This window comes from Rhea pennata, chromosome 2 (genome assembly GCF_028389875.1).
Source record: "Rhea pennata isolate bPtePen1 chromosome 2, bPtePen1.pri, whole genome shotgun sequence".
In the NCBI taxonomy this organism is placed as follows: domain Eukaryota; kingdom Metazoa; phylum Chordata; class Aves; order Rheiformes; family Rheidae; genus Rhea; species Rhea pennata.
The window spans coordinates 37,304,744-37,329,322 of NC_084664.1; the positions used below are offsets into that span (position 1 = coordinate 37,304,744).

Genomic DNA, 24,579 nt, shown 5'->3' on the forward strand with positions numbered 1-24,579 from the left:
TTCAAAAGCTGTAAATGTATAAGCCTAGGCATTTGTCCCTAGTGCCATAAACAAAAGACAAGCTATTCCACAGTGTAGTATCAATTCCTAATAGGACACGAACTCTGTGGTGCTAGGGAATGTGCTTCCATGTATCTTAACTTTCAGCATAGATACTAGAAATCACAATATAGCCTTGATAGTCAGGTTGTTACAGAAGGGAAAAAACAGCAGAAAGAAGGGGAGATGGGCAGTTTCCCTGCCTTAAGCTAAAGACTGTATATTAGAAAGCATAATCATTAACACAAACAAAAGTCAAAAATATATGCAAAAATGCCATTGACATTTTTGCAAAAAAGATTAGATGAGAAGCCAAAGAAGATTTTAAACCTCAGAACAGTCTTTTAGAACTAGCAATATAAACTTTGAACAAAACATTAGATATTTTGTAAGTTGTAGACAATATACAACTTACGACCTGAGAACTATATATAAACGAACAGCAAGAGATGATTTTCCAGAGAAAGAAGAAAATGACAATTGACAAGTCAATATGATGCCACACTTTTTCAAAATTTTAAAAAGAAAGATTATTTATGTTTTTGAAAATCTGTAAATTTCAAGGAAGTGGTAAAGAAAAAAAAAAGAAAAGAAACACTTAGCAGCTCTAGTTACCAATCTCTGGAAACTTTATTTCTACTTCATTTTTAAAGACCGGATGAGTTTAAATGAATCAGGATATCAAGGAATGAAACAAACTGTATCAAATTAAATTGGTCTTTGAATTAAGATTAATATGATAAAACTATCTGCACTAAGCTCAAGTAAAGTCACACATAAGCAGAAAAAGCTTAAGGTTTATCCAGAAATGAATATTTTTGGGGAAAAAAAGACAAAATTGCTCTTTTAAGAATTACTAAAAAATAATTCTGTATTATTTGTTTTACTCCTAAATATCAAATACACCTAGCACAAAATTAAAAGGATGTTTTATTTGATTGTCAATTTTGAAAGTTCAAAGTGATATCTCAAGGTTTATGTCAGATTCTTTCTAAACTGTAATTAGTCACCTTCAGAAGCTAGCCTTAGCCAGTCTTCAGAACTGACTTTTAGCTAAAACATATTATTTCATTTCCAGCTTTTTCAGAACATAAACAATTTAGAGAGAAACACGGAACTTCCCTGTGCAGTTTTTAGACTAACATTTTCCTGGAGAGAACCACTCTTTAAAGAACTCAGAAGGAGTAATTGCTAGAAGGTGTTTTAAAATGAAAATCTCATTTGGACAGAAAAAGCATTTGCTGTCCAGTAGATTAATTAAGCACTAGAGTACTATTAGACCTAATAGCTAGCTCTTATTGGCACACAAAGTAGCTTTACAAGTAACTAAATCTTTGTTCCTCAGTTTCCTTGCTTTTGAAAATGGGCACATCACTTACAGATACTTACACTTTTTTAAATTCAAGGCACTGTTTAAGAGACAACAATTCTTTTAAAAGGTTCATTGCTCTCTCAAAATGACTTTAGTTTCTCAGTTTCCAACTCCACTACAGCTTTTATATTCTTTGGTCTATTAAAAGAAGATTATTTTAATAGTTTATCATAAATATTATAATTACCTTTGTCACTTCCATAATAATAGAAGACCGTCTTACTGATAGCACACCAACGCTTTTGCCATTCAAAGCCAAGAAAACTGTGATCTGTAATTAATATAATTTGTGTTATAACACTTTATGTATTATTAATCGCAAATATGTTACTTCTTTTCAAGGGTGAGGGAAGACTGAGGATGGAGGAGGAGACAGAAAAAGCACTAAGGAAAGGAAACAACATCTGGATATGAAGGAGGGGAAAAGTACGACACTCAGAAGGAAATTAAGTAAAACTTGGACACAAGAAAATAAGTGGAAATTTGAAATCATTTTAAAAGAAAATGTGTATGCCATTAAATATATGGAAATTATGAACAACTTCCTAAATATTTCCTAGAGTTGCTGCTGCATTAAGTGGGTATTAAGGTGACAATATAAGATTTATTGAATCAAGGTAAATATTGACTGAACTAAAGCTGAGATCAATATTTGCCCTCTTGAAGGAAAATAAATCTTGATGCTCACTGAAACATGAAGTCAACATATGGCACTTTTGCATACGTTTCTAATGTTTTCTTCAAAAATACCTAAAAGTCTCTGAATTATGGCTGACATGGGACTTTCACAACATTATTTTTTTAGTCAATAAAGAAATGAAATTTTCTTTTAACACTACTGTAGGAATTACTTGCTCTTCTTTCTTTTGGATTTTAATGATTTCAGTATCCATTTCACATTTGTAATGTTATTTGTGTATATAATTTTAAATACACACAGACTCCCCCAATACATAATGTGAACTAATTATTCTTCACGAAGTTAATTACACTTACCTTTTCTGCGTTTCTCAAGGTATCCAGCCTTCAGAACAAACTGAAGATCTTGAGCTGCAACAGGAGGAAACTGACTCCCTGAAAGAAAAGTAAGTTCTATAAAGCACTGCCTTTCAAGTGAAATCCTATAAATAGGAGCATTAATGAACTTACATATTTTACACTCTCAATACTCAGGAGGTACTGGAAAAAGTAATTCCAGTAGCTACTATTGCAGATTATTTTAAGTACAAAAACAGTCTAACAGCTCTGAACGACAGAGCTGTTGCCTGTGTTGCTACACGGGTTTAGAGAGGAAAAACATAGCTGTGTAGCAGGCCTGGCAAGTCTCAGAAAATAAATAAATAAATAGATAGGTAGGTAGGTAGGTAGATAAAAGCAAGTTATCGTAGCTTAGAAAACATTAACTTGCATTCTGAATACACTGCTTAAAGCAAGCTGGATAATGGAAGCAGTGACTTTCAAATGTGCAAACAAAAGCAAATTATCACCATTCAGTACAATTAAATCAGGAATCTGATTTTCAGTATCAGCCTTACATAAGAATTTATTGAAAAATCATACAAGTTGCAAAACAAATTATATTGTCTACAAAGGAAGAAACCAGATGAAAGGATGATAAAAAGTGGTGTCTGCTATTGACAGACATTACATGATTTGCATTATGACAGAAATGTATTGTTTAGACAAGTAGGCTTTTTATGGGGACACTGGAGAGACTGAACACATTGCACAGAAGTCTGCAAAATTGTTGATCTGAAGATACTATTTTTAGGTTTTGAAAAAGAACATGGCTGCATCTGCAAAATGACAAAATACATTCCACTACATTTTTTCCTTTTTCTCAACTGCTATTTCATAGCTAGAAACATGAGACCAACCAGTCAACCCTGCGCCAAGTTAAAATAGAAATATAGATGGTAAAGAAATGTGTATTCCCCTTAAGAATCGCACCCTCCCTGCAAAGAGATGGAATTATGATTAAAATTAAACTGCTAGTGTTAAGACCGTAAGTATTTTAGATGCGCCTAATTACTAACATGCATATAAGTGTCATATGTTTTTCCACAAGCCAAAAAGCAGAACAAAAGCTATTCTTGTGCTGCTTCTTATTGAAGCACATTTGAGCATCACAGGGAAGTTCCCACTACTTACTATCATCAAATATTCATAAGAGTCACTGTAGGTAGGTGGCAAATTTATATGGCAGCAATTATTCATCAAAATATATGTAATCTCATTAAGTTCTACCAAGAAAAACATACAAAAGGACTGACATCAGCAGACAACCTCTGTGTTAAACAAGTACTTTAAACTATCCAGAGAGGGTTAAAGATCAATTTTCCAACCCTGAACTAAAAACACTATCCCTGGAAAGTAATGCATACTTCCTAGGCTTTTAGGCTGTCCCTTAAAATAAAATTTATTTTTTTTATTGGGATCCAGAAATGAATTGGGTTTTGGTGGTCTTTTTTAAATACAATTGTGAGAAGACAAGACAAGACAAAGAGATACGAGCATACAGAGAACATTATTTTTAAAAAATCTAAACATTCTCCGAATACATTCCTTAACTTGCTCTTCAGAAAACAATAGATTGATGTTTTTGGCTACTATACAATAGCAGACAGAATTTATATAGATTGACATTTCCATCAAAACTCTTTTTCTATTTTGTTTTAAGATTAGCAGTACACTAGATATTATTTCTGCTTCTATGGAATTCTTACTACTGTGTTAAAAATACAAGAGCTATTGGCTACATGCATATGCCTTTTAAAATGATGCAGCTGTTCCCTCTTGCTTGGTAGGTATGCAACCACTGCACAATGTTAAATGAGAATATAACACAAAGACACTTGCTGGCTAGTACATGGCAAGTTTAATAGTTACTTAAGAAGGTGATCTACTGATGATATTATGAGTGGGGGAGGTGAAGAGTTTTTACAATTATACATGGTGTGCTGCTTTCAATTGGTCATTGGGAGGCATCAGTGTGCAACACTTCCAGCTTTACCTCATCCAGTAGGGCTCACTTTAGGACAGCGCATCCCCACAGATGGGGAAGGGACAAAACCTATTTAAAAACAAACAAGTAGAAGAGGTTCACTCTTTTAAATTTTTGAATATAAAAATGTTGACATCAATTTGGATCTAATTTTATGCTTTGTTCTTTGTACTTGATTTTTAAAAAGAAAACTTGGCAAGTGGTAATTTAGTGCCTTTAGGAATAATCGGATCCACAGACAAGGGACATATAGTTCTAGGCAAACATACAGGGGCTCCTTAATGTTATTCTGCCTACAGGTAGACTCTTATCTGAACTGACTCAGAGAGCTAGAGTCTTCACAGAGCCCTCCCAGTTCTGCTGCTTCTGCTGAGACCAATTGGCACAAATTTAATGATGCCATTTTCTAAAGCTACATTTATTTTGCATAGGCCACTGAAAGCTTATGAGGAAAAGAATCTGCAGGAAAAAAAAAAAACACAGTCCTTCACTGTTACTGTGGCATTGCAGAAAGAAGTCTTCTTCCCACACTTAACCTGTGGAGAAACCAGTTTCTTTTTCTGTCACTCAAAGCAAATGAGGCAGCAACTCCATGAAAGAAGATGTGGCTGGTGAGTCCCATGCCCATCAAAATCTGTAAGAAGCAGATCACATACATGTGACCAGGCTTCTGTCTGAGAAGCCTGGGAACCACAAAAACAGGAGGGAACACTAGTGGAAGGGCAAGCAAGAAGGACCAAATCTTCATATTTCAAGACATACAGCTGTGCATGAAAGAGAAAAAGCCTATAAGTTTGGCTAAATTCCCTCTTTCATTTCCGTGTACATCCTCGGGGGGAGGAGGGTTCAGAGTGGTGGGGAGGCAGAATGAGTAGTATCAAAAGCATGAAGGAAGGAGAAAGAACCACTCCTCACAGATTCTCATTAACTGCAAGTGTTTTGCACATGTGGCAGGAAGAAGGCACACAGATCAAATCTTAACTCTGCTCTGCAACCAAAACAAGGAGAGGAAGAAAGAAGGGAGAATGAAGACTTCCAGGAATTGCCCAGAGCCAGCATGGAAGACTCTTGAATTGTGTCACTTTTCTATCTTTGTTCTATTTCTTCCATTGCTTCACTCTCTTGTCCACGTTACAAATAGAAAGGATTAAGACTGTCCTACAGTCCCTAAAAGTGGCAACTCCCAACTAGAAGTCTGAAATACCTAAAGCAGGTTGCTTTTTGTTGTTGTTTTTAATCAAAATGTTGCTTTCCTGTTCATTTAAAATAGACTAGGTTTGCCACAAATCTCTTAAGTAAACGTATTATTAAAGCAGTGCTTTATTATAGTAAGGCAGCATTTGTTTACATTACACTAAACACAGTAAAACCACAGCTGAGATCAGAGAGTCATCTATATGGGACTTTGAGTAAGACAGCTCTTTCTCCAAAGAATCTATTTAACACAGAGAAAGAGTGCAAGAAAGAAAGAATCACTTTTTTCTAAATGGGTAACTAGGAAGCAAAATAAGGAGCTTGCTTCAAGTCCACTTAAACGTTTGCACTTAAAGGCAAGGACTGAGATCTGAATTCCCGAGCACCAGTCCAATACTCTTCTGCAGACCCCAAGACTTTTTAAGAACAAGGGAAATTGTTCCATTCCTTCATGGAAGCAGGTGAAATAGTTTGGATTTCAATTTTCTCCATTTTAACTGGAGGTTGTCCACTACGAGCTACAAAATGTAGAGCAGGATGCATGAGAGCTTACAGTGCTATTAATTTGCTTGCGTGCCCAGTCAGTAGTTGTTGCTTAGATATTTATGGTCAAACTGATTACAAAAATCATAAGGAGATTTCTCCCCCAAAGTCAGACTGGTAGAGACTACCAGGATTAGTTAGTTATTTTGCTCCATATGGTTCATTTCCAGACATGCCTTAAGGCTTTGGGAAAAAAAGATGTTAACAATGTCCTTAAATCTTTCATGCTTTCTTCCTTTGGTATGCTGTAGTTTTTGAGGCCTTAAAACTTAAAAATATCAAAGAGTAAACTGGAACTGTGTGTCAAGAAGTGCTCTGTGGCTTGCAGCTATGTGAATTTACAGGTGGAGAACGGTACAACTGATGCTCCTGTGTACCCTTCCAGATTTAATTTCTGTTGTATCGTTGCCTGGAAAGCAGTGGACACACCTGGAGCTGAGGATACAGGAAAATATCTTTTCCGTTCTTGAGTTTCTGCATCACAAATATCTTGGACATTCATCCTTACTCTTTTGACATGAAAATCACGCCAATACTACCCAATATTCAGGCTAATGATTAACTTGCATCTTCCAAAATATAGCTTAAATGAGGGAGGTCCATCTGCTTAACGTTAAAGGCTTTCCTTATTTCTTGACCACCCACTCACAGATGAATCTCCCAGAATAATTTCTCTTCTGATCTTGTTGAAAATTACTTTAATGTACTCCAAATTAAAATCTGTGAGCTATGTTCCACATGCATACTCCCAGATTGATGTGTACAAAGGCCAAATACCAGATCAAGATATTTATGAGGCCTAAACGTTCAAGTTTTAAAGAAAAAGTAAATTACCTATATAATGCACCAGGTTCTCCCTCTTGGTTCTAGGCCCTTTTGTGCCAAGTGAGCAGCTGGCAGTTATTATAATGCTACTGCTGCCAGGTTAAAAATTCCTCTAGTGAAAAGAAAGTGGAATGCTTTCACTCAAGCATAAAGCCAGCTTTTATACCAACCATGCTCTGACATCAGAAAATTGGGAATGCATTATTGTAGGTGTATTAACACACAGGTTCCGCTGCAAAAAACCCACAAATCCATTGTGACTTCTTGTAATTTAAGACTACTCTACTGCTTATCGCATGTCCAGAATTTTTTCACCTTGGTAATCAGAGAGCTAAAAACTTGAGTAATACAATTTTGCACCCTACTAAAATACTGAATTGGACCTATTATTTAAAATCAGTTTCATCAGCGTAACTTTATGATAAAACACAGGAAATTTAATCATCACTCACAAAACTTTGATTTTTGGAGAACACTCAATATATAACACAAAACCAGGTTGTATCATCCTATACTGTATACCAATAGGAATATTCTTTATTTCTTCAATGTGGGCTAAGGGATACATAAAGCAAGTAATAATTAAGAGGTCAATGCATTCTAAAGAGGTGCTTAGCATGCTTATGGGAAGTTAAACAGGCGAAGTGGAGATAAGTGTAATTCAGTAACAGCTAAGTAGTTGATTACAGCTTGCCTTTCTAGCAGAGCACCACAGCTCTAACTATTATGATGGTAAAGACTTACTCAAATAAGAATCATTCACCATCTTTCAGCCCTGTAAAGGGCTGTTTTCCAGAAAAGGAAAAAGGTAAAGCCAAAATACATTCATTTTATTATATGGAGAAAGAAACAGTAATTTCTATTTCTGCATCTTCCCTTATTTTTAAAAAAATATACAATCATTATTTTTGAAACTAATTTCTTCGGTTTCCCTTTTACTGCACAGAAAGAGAAACTGAAATCTGCTCCTGTTCAAATTATTGATACTAAAAGAGGAATGCATTTGGTATCATCCAGAAAACAGAGAGGAAAACTGCTAGCAGTACAAAAGCATATGGAGTAGTATCTACAAAATTAGATGTTTCTCTAAAAACAAAGAGCTGCTCCTATAAATAGTGAAATAATATCTGTTAAAATGCAGAAATACATGTTTTTCCCCCCCTCAGGCTAAGGACTTTTACAATTTCTCTCAGGCTGAGATTCTAAATTGGCAAAGATCTTCTGATAAAGTTTGTGTTAAAGTCTCAACAACGAGGTCTTAATGTTCAAGCAACACAAGCACTGTTTTTCTCTTCCTCTTTTCTTCCCTCTCATCCCCTTTCTCACACACTTTTCCCCAAATTCTTCATAGTTCTCCATTTCACTGTGATCTGGAAATACAGCATTTATCTATTTTTAATAGCAACTACAGAGGGATTCAATTATCTTTGAATTTGTACATACCAATACAGTGAGGTCACATCTGTTGCACAACTACTATGCATCTAGGTTTAAAAAGAAGTGTTTTACTTACAAATGCATACCTTTTTTCTACATTTTTTTAAACAGAAGATTAATCTTTATTGATTTTAAAAAAATGCCCTTTCCAAGAGTGCTGATTAAGGAAAAGTGATCACTAGAAAGATCACATAAAATCTCATTAGCTTCCTTTACTATCTTAAAGCACCTCCACAAGGATTACTTCAATACATTGCAGATGTAAAAGCCTAATAGCTGTAAATTAATTTAACATGCAAGAATCAAAAGACAAATCTTAAAAGACACTTCATTTAGGTTAACAAATATAATGGAAAATGTTTAGGTTTTGAAACAATTATTCAGAAAAGTTATCATTTTGGTTTTTAAAGTGCATGTTCCAGCGATTGTCTAGTTCATGAAATTTTGTTGTGCAGCCAGGCCCAGCATTCACCATTGCATTTTCTAATAGTTCATACTCATAATTTCCTCAGCACAATTTGCCTTAATAAAGGCAAAAGAGCCAGCAGTGTATTTTATCTAAGAATACTTAAAGCAGTGTCATCTGTTTCTAGCCATTTAGTTCTTTCTAATTTTGGATCTTAAGTTTTAGTTATAAACATTAATACTACACCCTCAGAGGCCTAAATGCTGTTTCTTCTCAACTCCTCCTTTGTAAAGGGAGAAGGATGAGGATTTCTCCTCCCTTCCTTCCTGTAAATTCAAGAGAAGGCAGTGAAACAGGCAGCCTAAAAACCTCTGCTATACATTATTTACAGAAATATTTAATTCTTTTAAGCATTCCACACACTTGAAAAACTTTCATTTTCATACATCCTCTAATTAAATAACCATGCATTTAGACATTTTAAATCAAAAAACCTCACATCTTTGACTTCTCAATCCTCATCTGTTTTGGGGGCAAAGCTTCTTTAGTAGTTGTAACATATTTTATTTGACAAATACTTTTTATAATTTACTGGAGTCAGCCAGTCAGACTGTATTCACCAGGGTCTACAGCCTAGCAGCATTATTGTAGATCATGCGCTTGTCTGAATTTAACTTCAAACTTACAAGATTTTTTGGTTTTGTTTTTAATAAACCACTATTCTCTTGGACTTGCATATGCTTGTGTGACTTTCAAACTGGCTCTCAAATGCCCACTGTTACATTTTAGATAGCACCTTAACGTGTAAAGGGATTAAGGGCTTTCTCTCCTTGATCTAGGTATGACTTTCACATAGATAATTAACTGTTAAAATTTCACAAGTGACACCTGCAGCACATGGCAAAAAAAATAATAATAAAAATAAAAAGTAAGATGAAAAAGCAATGTTTTCCTCTGTGAACAGCCACCATCCCTCGGGGTGATGAAATGGGCCATAGCATGCTCCACAGGAGCAGCCTTCCTGCCTCTGCTGCTTCCCAGAGATTCCAAAGCAAGAAGAGAGGAAGAAGATACAGCAATAAAGAAAAGGTCTCTTGTACAAGGCCTACTGCTCCCATCACTGTAACACAAGGCACAGAAAGCTAGAATTTGCTTAAATTCCTCCAAGGATCATTAAAGTGTAATCAGTCATTCTAGAGAGAGACAGAAAGGTTTCAATCACCCAGAGGCCCACGCTGCAGCTAACAGAAACGTGCACCAGTCGTAGGGACTGACAATTCAAGTTTTGCCTACGTAACAGGAAGCTTAGCTTCCTACTTTGTTGGGAGAGATCAAATATGCAAGAAAACACACACATCAAAGCAATGCCTCTGCATTGCAGCTACAAGCAAGTCAAAGTAGACCATCATGGATCAATTAGACGTACTGGAAATTCTCATGACATGATGTAGACAAGCTAAAACTCCCCAGCATCATCTCACAGACAAGCACACATATCCAACTTTGATTAGGAACCCTAAGTAAAGATTCAGAATATCTACCCAGTATTTGAACCACAGAAGGTGCTGTTAGCTCAACAGAGAAAATTAAAAGGTCAGGAATAAAGAGTCCACAGCTGGAGCATGACCAGCCTTATGGCAAAATGCATGTGGATAGCATCTTTAACCACATTATGATTCCTGTATTCCCAGATGACTAATAGGAAGAAAGTCCCATACGATTATCAAGCAGCAAGTTAAAAGTTTAGCATTTAGTACGTCCAGGTAAAAACAATTTTCAGCTTAATGTCTAAAACACTTGAAAAATGTAATACTACAATCCAATTTTACAATGAAGTTTACTACTATTTTTAAATAAACACCTGGTAAGCATAAAAATTCCTGGGAGATAAACACATATTTTAAGAAAATAAAAGCTAAGGAAACCGTAACAAGACATTTTCTATTACTTTTCTGGGTTTGTTATAACTTTATCAATTAGTAGTTTTAAAAGACTAAAATTTCCTTTTTGAATGATTGGTGCATTTTCTTTAGTAAATGAGCCTAAACAGACACTACAACAACCAATATGTAACTCAATATGAGAAAGATTTAATATGTTCTGGCAGAAAATCTACCAAATGTCACTTCTGTATTCAAATGATATTATAAAATTAGTAGTAGATGTTATTTTAGTTCCAGCATCCTAGCAATCTAAATACTTATTACTCAACAACATATTGACAGATATATGAAAGCTTAAATTAAGTGAAGTCTACTCTTATCCAAATTTTTAATAACACTCTGCAAGCTAGATTTCTCACAAATCACACATCAATTAAACAGAAAGCACAGAATTTTCCTTCCTGTTAATTCACCATTTCCCAAATTATTTTGCCCTATACTCTCTCCAACATATGCTACATTGCTTATACTTGCTTCCCTAAATTGATCAGTTACTAGCTCCAGAAGCTAGTAAACTCCCTTAAAAAAAAAAAAAAAAAAAAAAAAAAAAAAAAAGTACAGTTTGAAAAGTGCCAAATCTAGCTCAACAAGAGAATCACCATATGTGAACATCAATTTGTGATGGGGATACTCAGGTGGGGAAACATTTTAACTAATGCTCTCATCAGAAGCGTAATAGATTGGCAGTACCACAGGCAGTACCATAGTAAATCCAGGGAAACGAGGAACTTCTGAGGCTACCACAGAGCACCAGAGGAAAAAGAAACAACATATACAAAACATCGTACAATTTATATAACTCGATTATGCCAAGTGGCAGCCCTCTCAGATTAGTTCTATAGGCTGCAAACTTCCCACTGTTCTGACTCCAGGCCAAAGGTTTGGCCTGCTAAGCTCCTGAAAGGAAACATGGGTATACACTGCAAGCATTTTAAACATTCCAACATCTCATATCCCCCATCATTAAAAAAAAAAAAAAAAGTTTTAACATTACTGCTTGCAGCTGAAAATCTTTCAGCAGTATAAAGAAACAGATCAAGATTCCTACAATCAGCTAAAAACAGAACTAAATTTTTAAGAGTGGCACTTGCACATTTCACCAAGGACAGAGGCACAGGGAAGCTCCAGTTTTCGTTTCCCACACTTTGTGTATTCCTGCAAACACAGAATTGTTAGAATGTGCTGCCTCATTGCCTCATTTTTGATACATTTCATCTGCTAGTGATAATTTAAGTAAAAAGTTATGCGCAGTGATCAGTGAAATACACACTAACAGCTCCTTTGCATTTGAAAGCTAATTTGGATTCAGATGGAGGTACAACTTTACAGCACATTCTACATGTACAGACTAGACTTTTTGAAATAAAAACTAAAGAAAATTATCATGTGAGCCTCTCAAGTCTTCTCACTGCATCACACAAAATACTTATCAAATACCTCTCAGTATGGAGAACTACAAAATTCTGGTAGAATTACAGTCTCCCATAGCAATGACACTGCATTTACAAAAAATTACAGAGGAATATAATACAGGAAAGTTATACTTTTTTTTTTTTTTTGAGCAAGACCTTGAGAAAAACCAAAGGTAAAAGAAAATCTACAGTGACCAATACTGTGCCGTATTTCTAAGTGTTCTGAAAGAGGTAATGAAGATCCGACAGTTTTACGGATGGAACACACTCATAGCTATTTTCAAACCGCCTCTCAGTAGACTATCATTGCTATCATAGAGATAACAAAATTTTTCTGTTGGCTCTGATTAGACATGACCAAGCTCAAAAGAGCAAGGGAAACACTGCAAGAAGCCAAGGGAGTACTCTTGCTTTTCTTGAAAGCTTTCCAGATGTAGATTTCAGTGGCCTGTTAATTGACCTCTGAGTAGTGAGAACGATGGGAAGAACCATCTTCCAACACCACTACAGCTCTTCTGAATGATTACAGTAATACTCTTACTCCATCTGAAGTCTCCAGGAGATACCATACACTTAAACTTGCAAACAAGAGAAGCTCTGGCAGATCCCAGCTACTGCCTTTGCAGAACAGCAGAGAACAGATCAGACCAACTGCACCAATTCTCCCACTAGGCCCCAGTTTGTTACAACTAGTCAATTGAAGCATCCTCTTTAATTTTTAAGAGGCCTTTCAGAGCGATACTAGGCTACAGCATAAACCTGCTTTTTCACACATGTGACTACCATCCTTCTCAGATGACTCTAGCTCTCACTGTTTTTAGCACTAGGTAGGAATACTTGAACTTTTTATTATTATTATTCAATTAACAACTTTTTTAAAAAAAGAAAAATTCTCCTGACAACATCTGAATCTCTTAAGACAATGTCCACATTAAAATCTTCTTCAGATGCCGTCTATAGGATTGAAATTCAAAAGTGAAAGAGGGTCACTTATAGAGTATCTATTTTCTTCACTGGAAAAATAGATGTGACTTGCTTGATGTCATGTCATCTTTGCTTACCCATATAAGCATATGGGTTTCCATATATTCTGCATCTATAACAGGAAATCCCAAAGTGTTAAAGTACTGAAAATTCATAAATCACAAGTATTCTGCACTGGGGTCACAATTTGGGGAAAAAAGAACTGAGACAATAGTCATGATTGAGTTGTCTTGTGCCGCGTCTGTTTAAGACTAGAAGGAAGACATATTGAGTGAAACATGAGTTTTTTTACAACTTGAATTTTTAAAATAAGAAAATTGCTAAATAAACGTTAGTGGGGTTTTTCTGAACTCAATGAATGTTTCCTTTATTTTCAGCCTTTTACTCCCCACTCGTTAATTTTCACACCATTTGCAGTTTTCCTTAGGCCTACACATACACCTATATTTAGAATTAAAAAGACAAAATTCACAGTGACTGTAACACTGTCAAATCTTAAACAGTAGTTTAGTAATAGGACGGTGCTCTGTGGTTACAGGTGGGACAAGGTCTGTAAGAAAAGTATTATCTTTATCAGATAACTATTAACATTAAAAAATCCAGACAAGCCTGTGGCTATAAAGACCAAACAGATCATGTATCGAGAAATTCCTCTATTTTTTCAGCTTATATCAGCTGGTTAACACACATACAGTCCTCTATAAACGTAGCTTAATGAAGCTACAGAACATTCATAGCATCACACAAAAGCTGCACTAAAAACAAAATTCAAACCCACAATCATTTTTTTAAAAAAAAATATGGACAGCATTTCCTTCCAGTTTAAAAGTTGTTGATTCAATTCCCTTTAGAAGTGCATAAAAATATCATCAGAGCTATAAACTGGTATTGCCAAATTTCAACTGAGCAAATTTTAAAGTTGATCTATGAACACAAGAAAACAGGACTTTTAATGGAAATGCTGACATAACGTTAACTATGGCAATGCTGACGGCGCTGCTATAATAAATCTGTCCATTTCCATAATGCCTATGACAATCCTATTAATATGAATGATGTACACTTCACATCGCATACTCCATAGCAACTGCACAAGTTATGTCATCTTCATCCTAAGTAACAAATCAGTAATCAATATTTGTAAAAGCAGACTAATCCTTTGTAAAATCACTGGTTTAGTGATTGAAGAGTTTGCTCAATTTACACAGTTAATCCCTCTTCATCTGCTTGAGCCCTCTATTTATTCCAGCCACTTACAGTGGTAGTTATAGCAGATTAATACATCCCCCCATGCTAAACATGTCTTGACAACTGACCCAGCATATTGCTGTCAGGATAATCTTTACAAACACTGAGCTTTTCTTACCAAGCCTGAAGGCAACATTTAGAAGTCAAAAGTTTACAAATAGTCTCAGAGATCTCATCACACATGTTACCACAGTTTCAATTAATTATTTCTTAGAGACAGCCTCTACTGTCATCTTTTGTAGCCTTCAAAAGTAGTCGCCGAGCTTTCTGCTTCATGAAGTTAAATATTATTATTAGAATTTTTAGAGCAAAAAATTTCCACAGAAAGAGAAAAATTAGAAAAGTTGTAGCATACTGTGAAGTGAAAGAGTGAGATGGCCATTTCAGTAAACACAAGTAAGTTTCTACGAAAGCTTTCAGATCTATGAAGCCATTTATGCTTAATTTGCCATTATATACCTCAGTGAAAGTTATATTATGCAACTAAAACAATTTAAAAGGAGGAAATCTGAAAGTATTTTTATATGTACAAATCTAAGAACTCGTGTTTCAGGAAAAATAAAGTAGAAATCCCTAAAAAGTTAATTTGCACAATTAATTATGTCATAGTTCTTATGTTTGGTGGTAACATTTCAGAGAAGGTGATTCTCTATAATCTGCATAGAATATAACTTCAAAATCCGTACAAAATTAATGTCTCAGTGTTAGAATAGCGTAACTGTCTAATTTCTAACTTTTCCTAACAGGAATTTCTTGATCCAAAGAAAGATAGCATGGCAAAATCCAGGATTTTATTTTTCTGTAAAATGGAAAAAGCCAAAGAAACATTAAGAAAGAAGTCAGAGAAACTAGTGTTCAGAACAGAAAACTGAAACATGCTGCTTTGGCTAAAATATTAATTACTCGTCTGCAACACCTAATCTATCCAACTGGCTTTACAGATGTAATTAGATTCAGGGGTGCACTTAAACACAACTGGCAGAGCAAGCAACACAGGCTTAATTACCAAGTACAGTCGTTGCACACATCAAAAATGTGATCTGTTTGATTTATAACTTGAAATAGATCCATAGAAAGAATTATATTTGGGGCAGTAACTTAAAGAGGCAATGAAGAACTTCAACATTTAAAGTCATTAAAGCAGAGAGCAAAAGAGGGCTTTATATTCTGTTTCACTACTAAGTCAATCTTAAAAGTCAAAACACATCACTGAAGGCATGCTACAAATGTTGAACAATCATTTAGTTACAAAAGACAAAGGTGTCACTGCTGAACAATACCATTTAAAGGGTGACAGAGGTGAGCTACAGCACAAAACAAGTCAGCACATATCAGGAAAAAAAGATACACCAGTCTTCTAACCTTTCCTTCCCCCTTAAGAAGACATGAGTCTTCTAAAACCAGTGACTTGATTCACTACGTGCGTCACCTGTGTGGCAGCAGATTCAGAGGCAAATACTGAACCTCATGTCTGTGCTACGTAGGATGTCCTTTTAAAGTCAACTAGAGCAACAGAAGATGTAAGGAAGAAAACATCTCATAGTATTATCAACACAGTACATGATCCTGCATCTCCAAGTGAATCACTGCAGCACATAAAACGTTTTCTCTACAAGTTCTGGAGGAGTTTTAGCCAATTAGAAACTCAAAATCAGAGCAGAAGTAATTTTTTTTGAAATAAGAAACTCTAGATCTTCACTCGAATGGAGTTATCGAGAAGAGATGAAACCTGAATTTCATTGGTTAAAAGCAACTTTAACAAAAATGATTTAACCCTATTACAATAAAAGGCATTTTGTAGACATGTAAAGGATTATAAATTGCATAGTGGTTCAAAATGATTAATATTTCTTCTCTTATTCAGATGTTCATAAATTGAAGCTCATCAAGTAAAGCTAGAACCTATTGCATAAAATATAGAGAAAATTTTTCTGTTACAAGGAATTCAATGCAGCCTTGAAAATTTTGGTTAAAAATACTTACAGGGCACTTCAGCACAACAGTACTGTTACAGCTCAAATGTTGCTTCACCATTCAACTGGTTTATGAAGAGAGTTTCTAATCATTGCCAATTTGCAATACACCTCAAGTGGAAAGAGTAAGCATGACAAAGATACCTATTACAACTGATATGATCATGATTAACATCTTTGACATTGCCTTTAAGATCAAGTAAGGGTGTTGTACTTTATCCTATTGACAGTTGTACTAGCTGACTGCTGTTGGAAAAGCCCAACTGTACTTAGGCTTGACTGACTGGTGGAAGGAGAGTGAAGCTGCCACTCAGAGGCATTCTTTCAGGCTTTCCTGAAAATTTCCACAGGCACAGCTACATAGCTAACACCCACAGAGACATTTAGCCACAAATTATGACAACTTTTTTTTTCTTTTCTTTTAAACTTATTTAGTGTTTTAGAGTCCTCAGTCTTCTGACATTTAATCTGATACCCCTTACTCTTCTCTACTCTTAAGCACCATCTTACGAACCATTCAGTTTTAACAACAAGCAGAAGGCTGCTAAATGACAGAAGAGTGCCAAAAAGAACAAACAAGTAAACAAATACCACAGAGAAAGCCAGCTGCTGCAGCAGCAAAATCTTAAAACATGTTAGAGATCCATGAACTCTGTCCCACGGCCATTCAGTGGAACAGCCTGAAATTTGGTCAAGAAAACGTTTGGGGAGCCAAATTAACAGTTGGCACCTCCAGTGAAAGACAGAGCAAGGCCAGACGTATGATTTGCAGCACCCCAGGGTGCCAATAGGATGCACATTATTTCTGCCTCCAAATCCATGAGGAAGGGCTCGATGAGCATCAGGACAGCCAATGAGTTGCAAGTCTCTGCAAGGCTCAGCCAAGCAGCTGCTAGCATTGCTTGTGCTTCAGGCCAGGCTGCAAAAATGGGAGAAAAAGGAAAACAGCTGGAGCTATCAGACTGCAGGTGGAGAAGCAACAGCAAGACTGACAGGCCAGAATGTTGAAAGCCTGAGGCAATTTCTGAGAAGGCAGCAACAGTCGTGAAATATTGCCTTAGGTGCCTGTTAACTCTTTAACACAAATTGATCTTGTGGACTCCTCCAATACTCCTTAGCTGGAACTCTGGCCATTATAGAATAAAGACTAAGACGTTGTAGGGTTATCGTTAGTTTAACAAGACCTTTTCAGCACCTGACAGGCAATTAAGTCTTCAGTTTAGCTTTAAAATATTTACTCTGATTCTCTGGCTGTATATAAAAACAGCTCTGAGCACATTAGAATTCCAGTTACAACTAGTTAATTCCTCTTTTAGGATTAAAAAAAAAAAAAAAAAAAAGCTTTAGAGAGGTAGTATAGAAGATGCATTAATTATTTTATGTCTTACATCTCATTAGAGACATTTCCCCCAAAGTTTTGAACAGTATTTTCCTCAAGAATGCTGCTCCATGATGTACTTTTATTGACATTTTGAAGCTCAGCTTTATGCATTTTAAATATTCTAAGCAGTCAGCATAATCCAATTTCCCTTGTTCAGTTTGTCATTTCATCAGCATACAAGAAGAATGAACTATTTGGCTCTCACACATCCAACAGAAACAAATATGTATACATGATGAGTAACCCATTCCATGTTCTATATACAGGTTCCTATCATGAAGAGTGAAAAAGAGGTACTTCAAGAAAAATTCTGCATGGAGAAGAATCAGAACTGATTAAGTACAGGGCAAAAAATATACATGGCAGTTGTCAACACTACTGTCATGTAGAGAAAGGAAAACTAAGGGCCCGTTTGTTATTCCCAGTTGGAGAGGTCACTAATGTTATCTTGCACATGATGATTTGATGCACTACATATGATTAATGCTTGTTTAAAGGACACTGCCAAGGTCTGCAGGTCAGACTATGACCTTCCCCTTCTTTTTTTTTTTTTTTTTTTTTTTTTTCCTCTTTTTGCCTCCAGACATCTATAAGCAGATTATTAATAATTCTGTAAGTTCTTTCCTCCCTCTGAAGAATATTTCAATACTTTCCTACTACTAAAACAAGAAGTCCAACAGTAGAGTTTGGCAAATAGCAGGAAAGAAATAGCAAGGAAGCAAATGCTTCAGAATCATATTTCTCATATAATAAGTTATTTTGAAAGGTTGGTCCAGCTGTGACTCTTACAAGCAAAACACTTTTCATCCTAATTGCACAGGTTCTCACAACCTCACGTATATGTGGATTTTAATGCTTTGGGATAAAATTTCATACACTTGGATGCCAAGTGCTTCCACAAAGTAACTTTAAGATGCTTCAGAATTTAAAAGACAAATGCAAAGTGAATCCATTTACTTTTTCTAAAGAACTGAAAAGCAAAGTTTTTAAAACTCATTAAGATGCTTCATTCCTACAAAGTTCTTCATTGTGTTTTCCTATGTCTAGCTAGACTTTTAGTTCTCTCTATCTCTAATCGAAAGCTAGGGGGATCTAGGGAGGTCTTTCAGTTCATGGGGAGAACAAATCTATTCACCATTTAATTTTCCTGTATTTTTAAATAATTTTAAAGCATATGCTGAGACATTAATAGATTTACAATAAGAACGCTATAGAAAAAAAGACAGCATCAGACTCATGACTGGCCAGCTTGTCACAAATCTTCAGGAACTATTTTCTGGATCACACTTGGAAACCTCAAGCTTATATCAAACATGAGGCATATAATTTTCTGTCTGCAGATGTGGGAATGGCTATTTGTTATCTATGACAAAATTGCCTTCAAATTAAGTGCTAACCTTTTTTTTGTACAAAGCACACCTACTAATAATATTTAGATTTTTTTTCAAAAATTGTAGAACTACAAAACTACTTTTAAACAGAATTTTTTTCAACAACTTTACTGCAGCTCCAAGAGTAAAAGACTTTTATGCATCCTCATTAGATGATATTTAGTTCAGATTTTAAAAAGCAGTTCTGTTGTTGTGTTTTTCCTTTACTATACTTTTAAATGCCTAGTAACAGACTGATTTCTACATTGTCCATGTATTCTTCTGCTTTTCCACAGGGTAGCAGTGTGCTTCTGAACAAGGCCACCACTGTGGGAATATGAATGAGTACACAAAATCCCTGCAGAAAGCAGCTGTTCCCTCTTGTACATATGCAAATGTAAGAAGGCTAAATAATGAGAGTAGCTTTATGTCACAAAAGCAGTGAACAACAGAGACGAAGTGGACTACAACAAAGTTTTTGTAGAAAGCAGTGAACCAAAGTCTACAAAAAAAGGATATGAATTGTTCTTAATATTCTCAGTCGTGAGAATCATGCTGCTGAGGAAAATACTGATTAATTTTTGCAAAATTCATCCTGCAGGTTATTAAAGAAATCCGAAAGAAAGACATAGACTCAGAGGCCTTATTTTTCCATAAGATAGTGAGTTTATTCAAAAAAAATTATCATGAAATTAACACAGAAGTCTGGACACTTTTTTCCCCCAATACAATCACTCTTATGTATGACCTTGGACAAGTCATTGAATCTAACTCAGTTTTCTTGTCCATAAAATGGAGATAATACCTCTGCCCAGGGCTACGGGAAAGCTAAATTCATTGTCCATAAACGTGATTTGAAATAGCAAGGTGAAAGGGCTTTATCAGTGTTACATACTGCTGCATTTTTCATTGCTTTTAATAAGCCTAATGAAACCATGTAAATTTTGAATGACAACATTAAGCAGATTTTCAGGCCAGCTCTTGCTAGAAGTAAAAGGCATTACAGATTTCTTGAGATGACCCCGATTTGAGCTCTGACGACTAATGGCTGAGTCAGAACATTGCTATGTGAAGTACTGTGAAGAGTCTTCCAGATGTCAGTTGTTCTAACAGGGGACCGTTTATTTGATATTGGAGTGAGCAGTTGCCTCAGTGATAGAGTAGGAAGAAGAAATGCTAGAAAAGGAAAAGCAGCGTTCACATTTGCTTATTTGATAAGCAACAAGCAACACTAATGTTTTTCAAAGCTTATGACTGAATTCGCTAGTTAAGTTTACTACAAATCACGCTACTACAAATAATGTGTCTCACCAGCAAGTGTCACAGATGACAAGAAGAACTAATATATCAAAGCAAAAATACACAAGCCACAGACTAAACTGCATGATTTTCCATAACAATCAGGTATATTCTCTTATATTCTCTTATTCTCTCATCATAAAGGTTATGGTGGCAGGGTTTTTTTTTTGTTTGTTTGTTTGTTTGTTTGTTTGTTTGTTTTTTAATGCATGTGCCTTGAATTCACCATTTCAAAAGGAAAATTCTTTGGCAAAACATGTTTTGCAGCAATGTGGTTGTCACCTGTCTATCTCACCTAAGTGATACATGCTTAGGGCCACCACAGCTGCTGCAAACAGAAACTGATCTCATCTTTTAACCTGCATAGTGTAGCAGCAGGCATAATTGTACATACAATTGTACAATTGTACATTGTACAAAGATACTGTTTTAGCTTGCATGCTCTTCCTGACATGCTCTACAGACGTTATATACATTAAGAGAGATAAATCTAGACCAAAATAATTTGCCCACTATCCTCAAGTGTCACTTATGGAGAATATGTTTGTCATTGAACAAGTATGTGAGCGATGTGAGACTAAAATCTTTACAATTTATAATCTCCTGCATTATTTCTTTTAGATGGTTATTCAACAAACTTATTTTGAAGAAAGAGTTATGCTTTTTCCTGTCATTGAGTTTCATGTTTGTACTGATCTGTAGTAGAGTTGACAGGTCTGTAACTTTGAACAGTAGAGTACAGTTTTAGCAGTCACCTACCACCTTACTGCTTTTGGTAGTAAACGATGAGATTTCTGTACATTTGGCAAGCTAAACTGCCAGATACCCCAACCCCAACTCCAGTAGCTACTGCACTCAAATAAAATCGGCTCTATACCACACATACAATGAGGACATTTTGGACGCTGTGTCTGACTTGTTGCATTTAACATACAGTAAACGGAGCACAGGAGCTGTCAATGTCTGAAGGGCTGCTTTAGTGATCAAGTATTCCAACAGATGCAGGAAAACCAGACTGCTGAAGCACTGAAAACTACAACACAAAAAGCAGACTTCTTTCTCCAGACGACAGTCTTATTCTAAGATGACAGCAGAAAATCAACAAAAGCTTGTGAAAACAAGAGCACTTCCATACGTTTCTGCAGTGGATTCTCATAAATACTGCACTCACTTTTTTCACACATTTGTGTGGCTAACTTTCTCAGGCAACTAATTCAAAGTTTTTGCCTCACTTGGGAATGAAATATGTGGAAATATTATAAAAAGATGCCTTGGAAAACTCAGGGAAAGAGGCAGCTTCCCCCTACCACCTCCTTGAGACATGAGAGAATTTCTGATGACTGAGCAACAAGGAGGACAGCCAGCAACAGGCTCTCCTTTGCCTGCCTAACTTCCATAACTCACTTCTCCTCATTTCCTAATCCTGCTCTAGCCCACAAGGTGGGAAACAACGTAAGTTCGGAGGTCAGCTTGTGACAGCAGACAAGGGCCATGGGAACCTGGCTTGAAGTCCAAAGCTAGAAGCTGGGCCTAGCAGTCCTGTAAAACAACACACACACACAGAAGGTTTAATTAAGCCTAAGGGAAAGCAGGGCAATATGAGAAAAGCAGGAAGATTTCTGGCTATCAGGGGTGGAAGAAAGCACATGAGACAAAGAAATTAATTTCAATAAACCAATTTCTGCCATAATATTTATGGTACAAATACAGTTTGCCAAAACAATGGTATCTTCGATCGTAAATCCAAATAGATAATGTGGAACCTTCAAACAAGGAAATAACTCCTTTTCTAACAGCTTCAAAGACAACAAGCCTAGGACACTCTCGTTAGAGCCTAACTTGACCATTCCCCTGTCCAAAACCACACCTGAATATCAATCAACACCACATCAAGAGCAGGTGTTCAGATTCAACCTCTCTTTCTCTCAAGTGTAAATCTCAAGTATAATTTAGACAGGTACTTCCATCCCTACGGGATAGGAGAGGAGGGCCTTCTAGACACAGTTGTAGATTGGACGAGTTATCCCTGGTTTACAGAGACACACTCAGTTTACTCCTATAAACCCCTAAGTTATGGCATTCCAGGGAATGAGGTAAACACAAAGACATTTGTTGGCTTTAACCTCCTCCTTCATTGCTCACTATGATCAGCTTGTTACATCTCAGAAGTGCAACAGAAAGTATCCTATTACTTTTCTATTTTTAATCTTTTCTCCATTATAGTCTCAGTCTTTAGTATCATACTCTACCACAGGTACAGTTTGCTACCATTAAGAACAGAAATGCTTCAGCTCCTAGAGCACATTGGCCAAAAAAAAATCACTCCTCCTCTCCTTCTACCCCAGCAGGAGCCAGTGGGAGAGCATTCCATGCCAATCAACAGAAAAGGGCCAAAAAGAGATCTCAGTGAAGTCTTTTACTTCACACACCTGCTCCTGTCCCCAAATCAGTGCTGGATTTACCTCAAATATGTATCTGGCACACGTTCAGTAACTGCTTCATGAACAGTGCAGCTACCTATGCAGAAGCAACTGCAGGGCAGTAACTTGATGAGCCATCTTCCTAAGATTTTGAAACAAACCTCAGATATCCTGCACCAGCACCCAATGCCAGACAAAAGCTCCATTCTCAAAAGCAGTAGATCCAAATCCGTGCAGCTACCATGCACTAACTGGCCCCACTTCACAGGATGGCTGCTTAGCCCCAGAGCAGTGCTGCAATGATAGGGTCTACTATTTCTAGTTCTAAGACTAATACTGCAAACACTGCTTTGTGAGTATTCAGGCACTACGCTAGATTGTACAGTATGTACATACCTGCCTTTGCAGAGTACCTACCACAACAGGACCCTATTTTTGATTGCAACCTTTGAGCAACAAAATTACAACAGTGGTAAAAAAATAAGAAACAAAGTGCCTGACAGAGCTTGCATTAACAGATTAGGAAAGCTCTGTACAGAATAGGCTCTGCTAAGAACATATATTCACTTGCCACACCAATCCTCAAAACTCTTGGGACCAACATTGATATGAAAGTATCTCATAACTAAGAGGCCTTCAGACAGCTATAACCAACTTTCACATTTATTTATTCTAATATCATCTGCTGCATTCATAGTATGTATTTTATCAGTTTGCCTCCATGAAACAGTCCACCGCACAAAATCATGGCTGAAATACAGAGCAAAAAGCCATTGTAATAAATGTAATTAGTAATGTAGCAATACCGTATGCACTAACTGTACTTCACTAGGAAAGCTTACACAGATCACTGCAACATAAAAATGTCCATTAAAATAATGTTAATTGTGTTTATTAGTACTGTATTTCATAAGATATCAGAGTAGAGGCAATAGCTGTAGTTAACACAAAAGAGAAGGACATGGATGTCTATTTTACAGAAACCCTTGCCACACTCTAAAACAAAGGAGAAGCTTAAAAAAATTTCAGTCCATTTAAGTTTAATCTACTCATAGCAACCAGTATACCCACATGCAAAAATCATGTATAAGGTTGATATATGAAAAATATAAACATCCTTCTTTCTCTACAAGCAAAATCCATGTGATTTTAAATTACAAAGTAATTAAAAAAAACTAAGGGATTATTTTCTTTACTGAGCAATTAAGGTTAAATTCAAATCAATGTAGACTACACATTAAGACATACACTTCAAATGGAAATACAGGGCCGACTTCAACAGTTGTAGCCCTTAAATGCATATACCTAACACCTCTCAGAAATGTCAAAAAGCGAGAGGCCAAATAACAACACAGACAGCTGTTTGGCTAAGAAACTGAGAGACATACCATCAGTATTTTCTAATGAAACCTTAAATAAGCTCATTTACATCTTGAAAGGCCTATTTAGTTTTGACGTATATGTGGTTTAAATATGAGGTCAAAATATGAGTTCCTATATGGGTTTTGAAACCATGGATGTAAAGGCCTGTTCCAGAAGTCTTTATTTGAATTGATATGCATAGTGTTCTTTCATTTCAAGAAGCTACAGACTGCAGAACCTGAAAAATTTGGCTACTATTTTTAAAAGGTAAATAATCACACTAAGCACAACAAGATGATTACAGTGCTAACCAGGGAATCTGGTTTATCTTTAAAAAAAAACAGTTTAAATCATCAGAAGCTGCATT

The 24,579-nt window shown here is 36.0% G+C and overlaps 1 protein-coding gene across 2 annotated transcripts in view; it reads right to left on the reverse strand.

Moving 5' to 3' along the window:
* The window catches only part of SKAP2 (src kinase associated phosphoprotein 2), a 120,182-nt gene that overhangs the window by 48,116 nt on the left and 47,487 nt on the right, over nucleotides 1-24,579 (reverse strand). For both annotated transcript variants that reach the window (XM_062569251.1, XM_062569250.1), the window contains 2 exons: nucleotides 2,408-2,485; nucleotides 1,599-1,682 (listed from right to left, as the gene is read on the reverse strand). In XM_062569251.1, coding sequence (XP_062425235.1) covers nucleotides 1,599-1,682; nucleotides 2,408-2,485 — 162 coding nt within the window. The remainder of the gene's footprint in view (nucleotides 1-1,598; nucleotides 1,683-2,407; nucleotides 2,486-24,579) is intronic.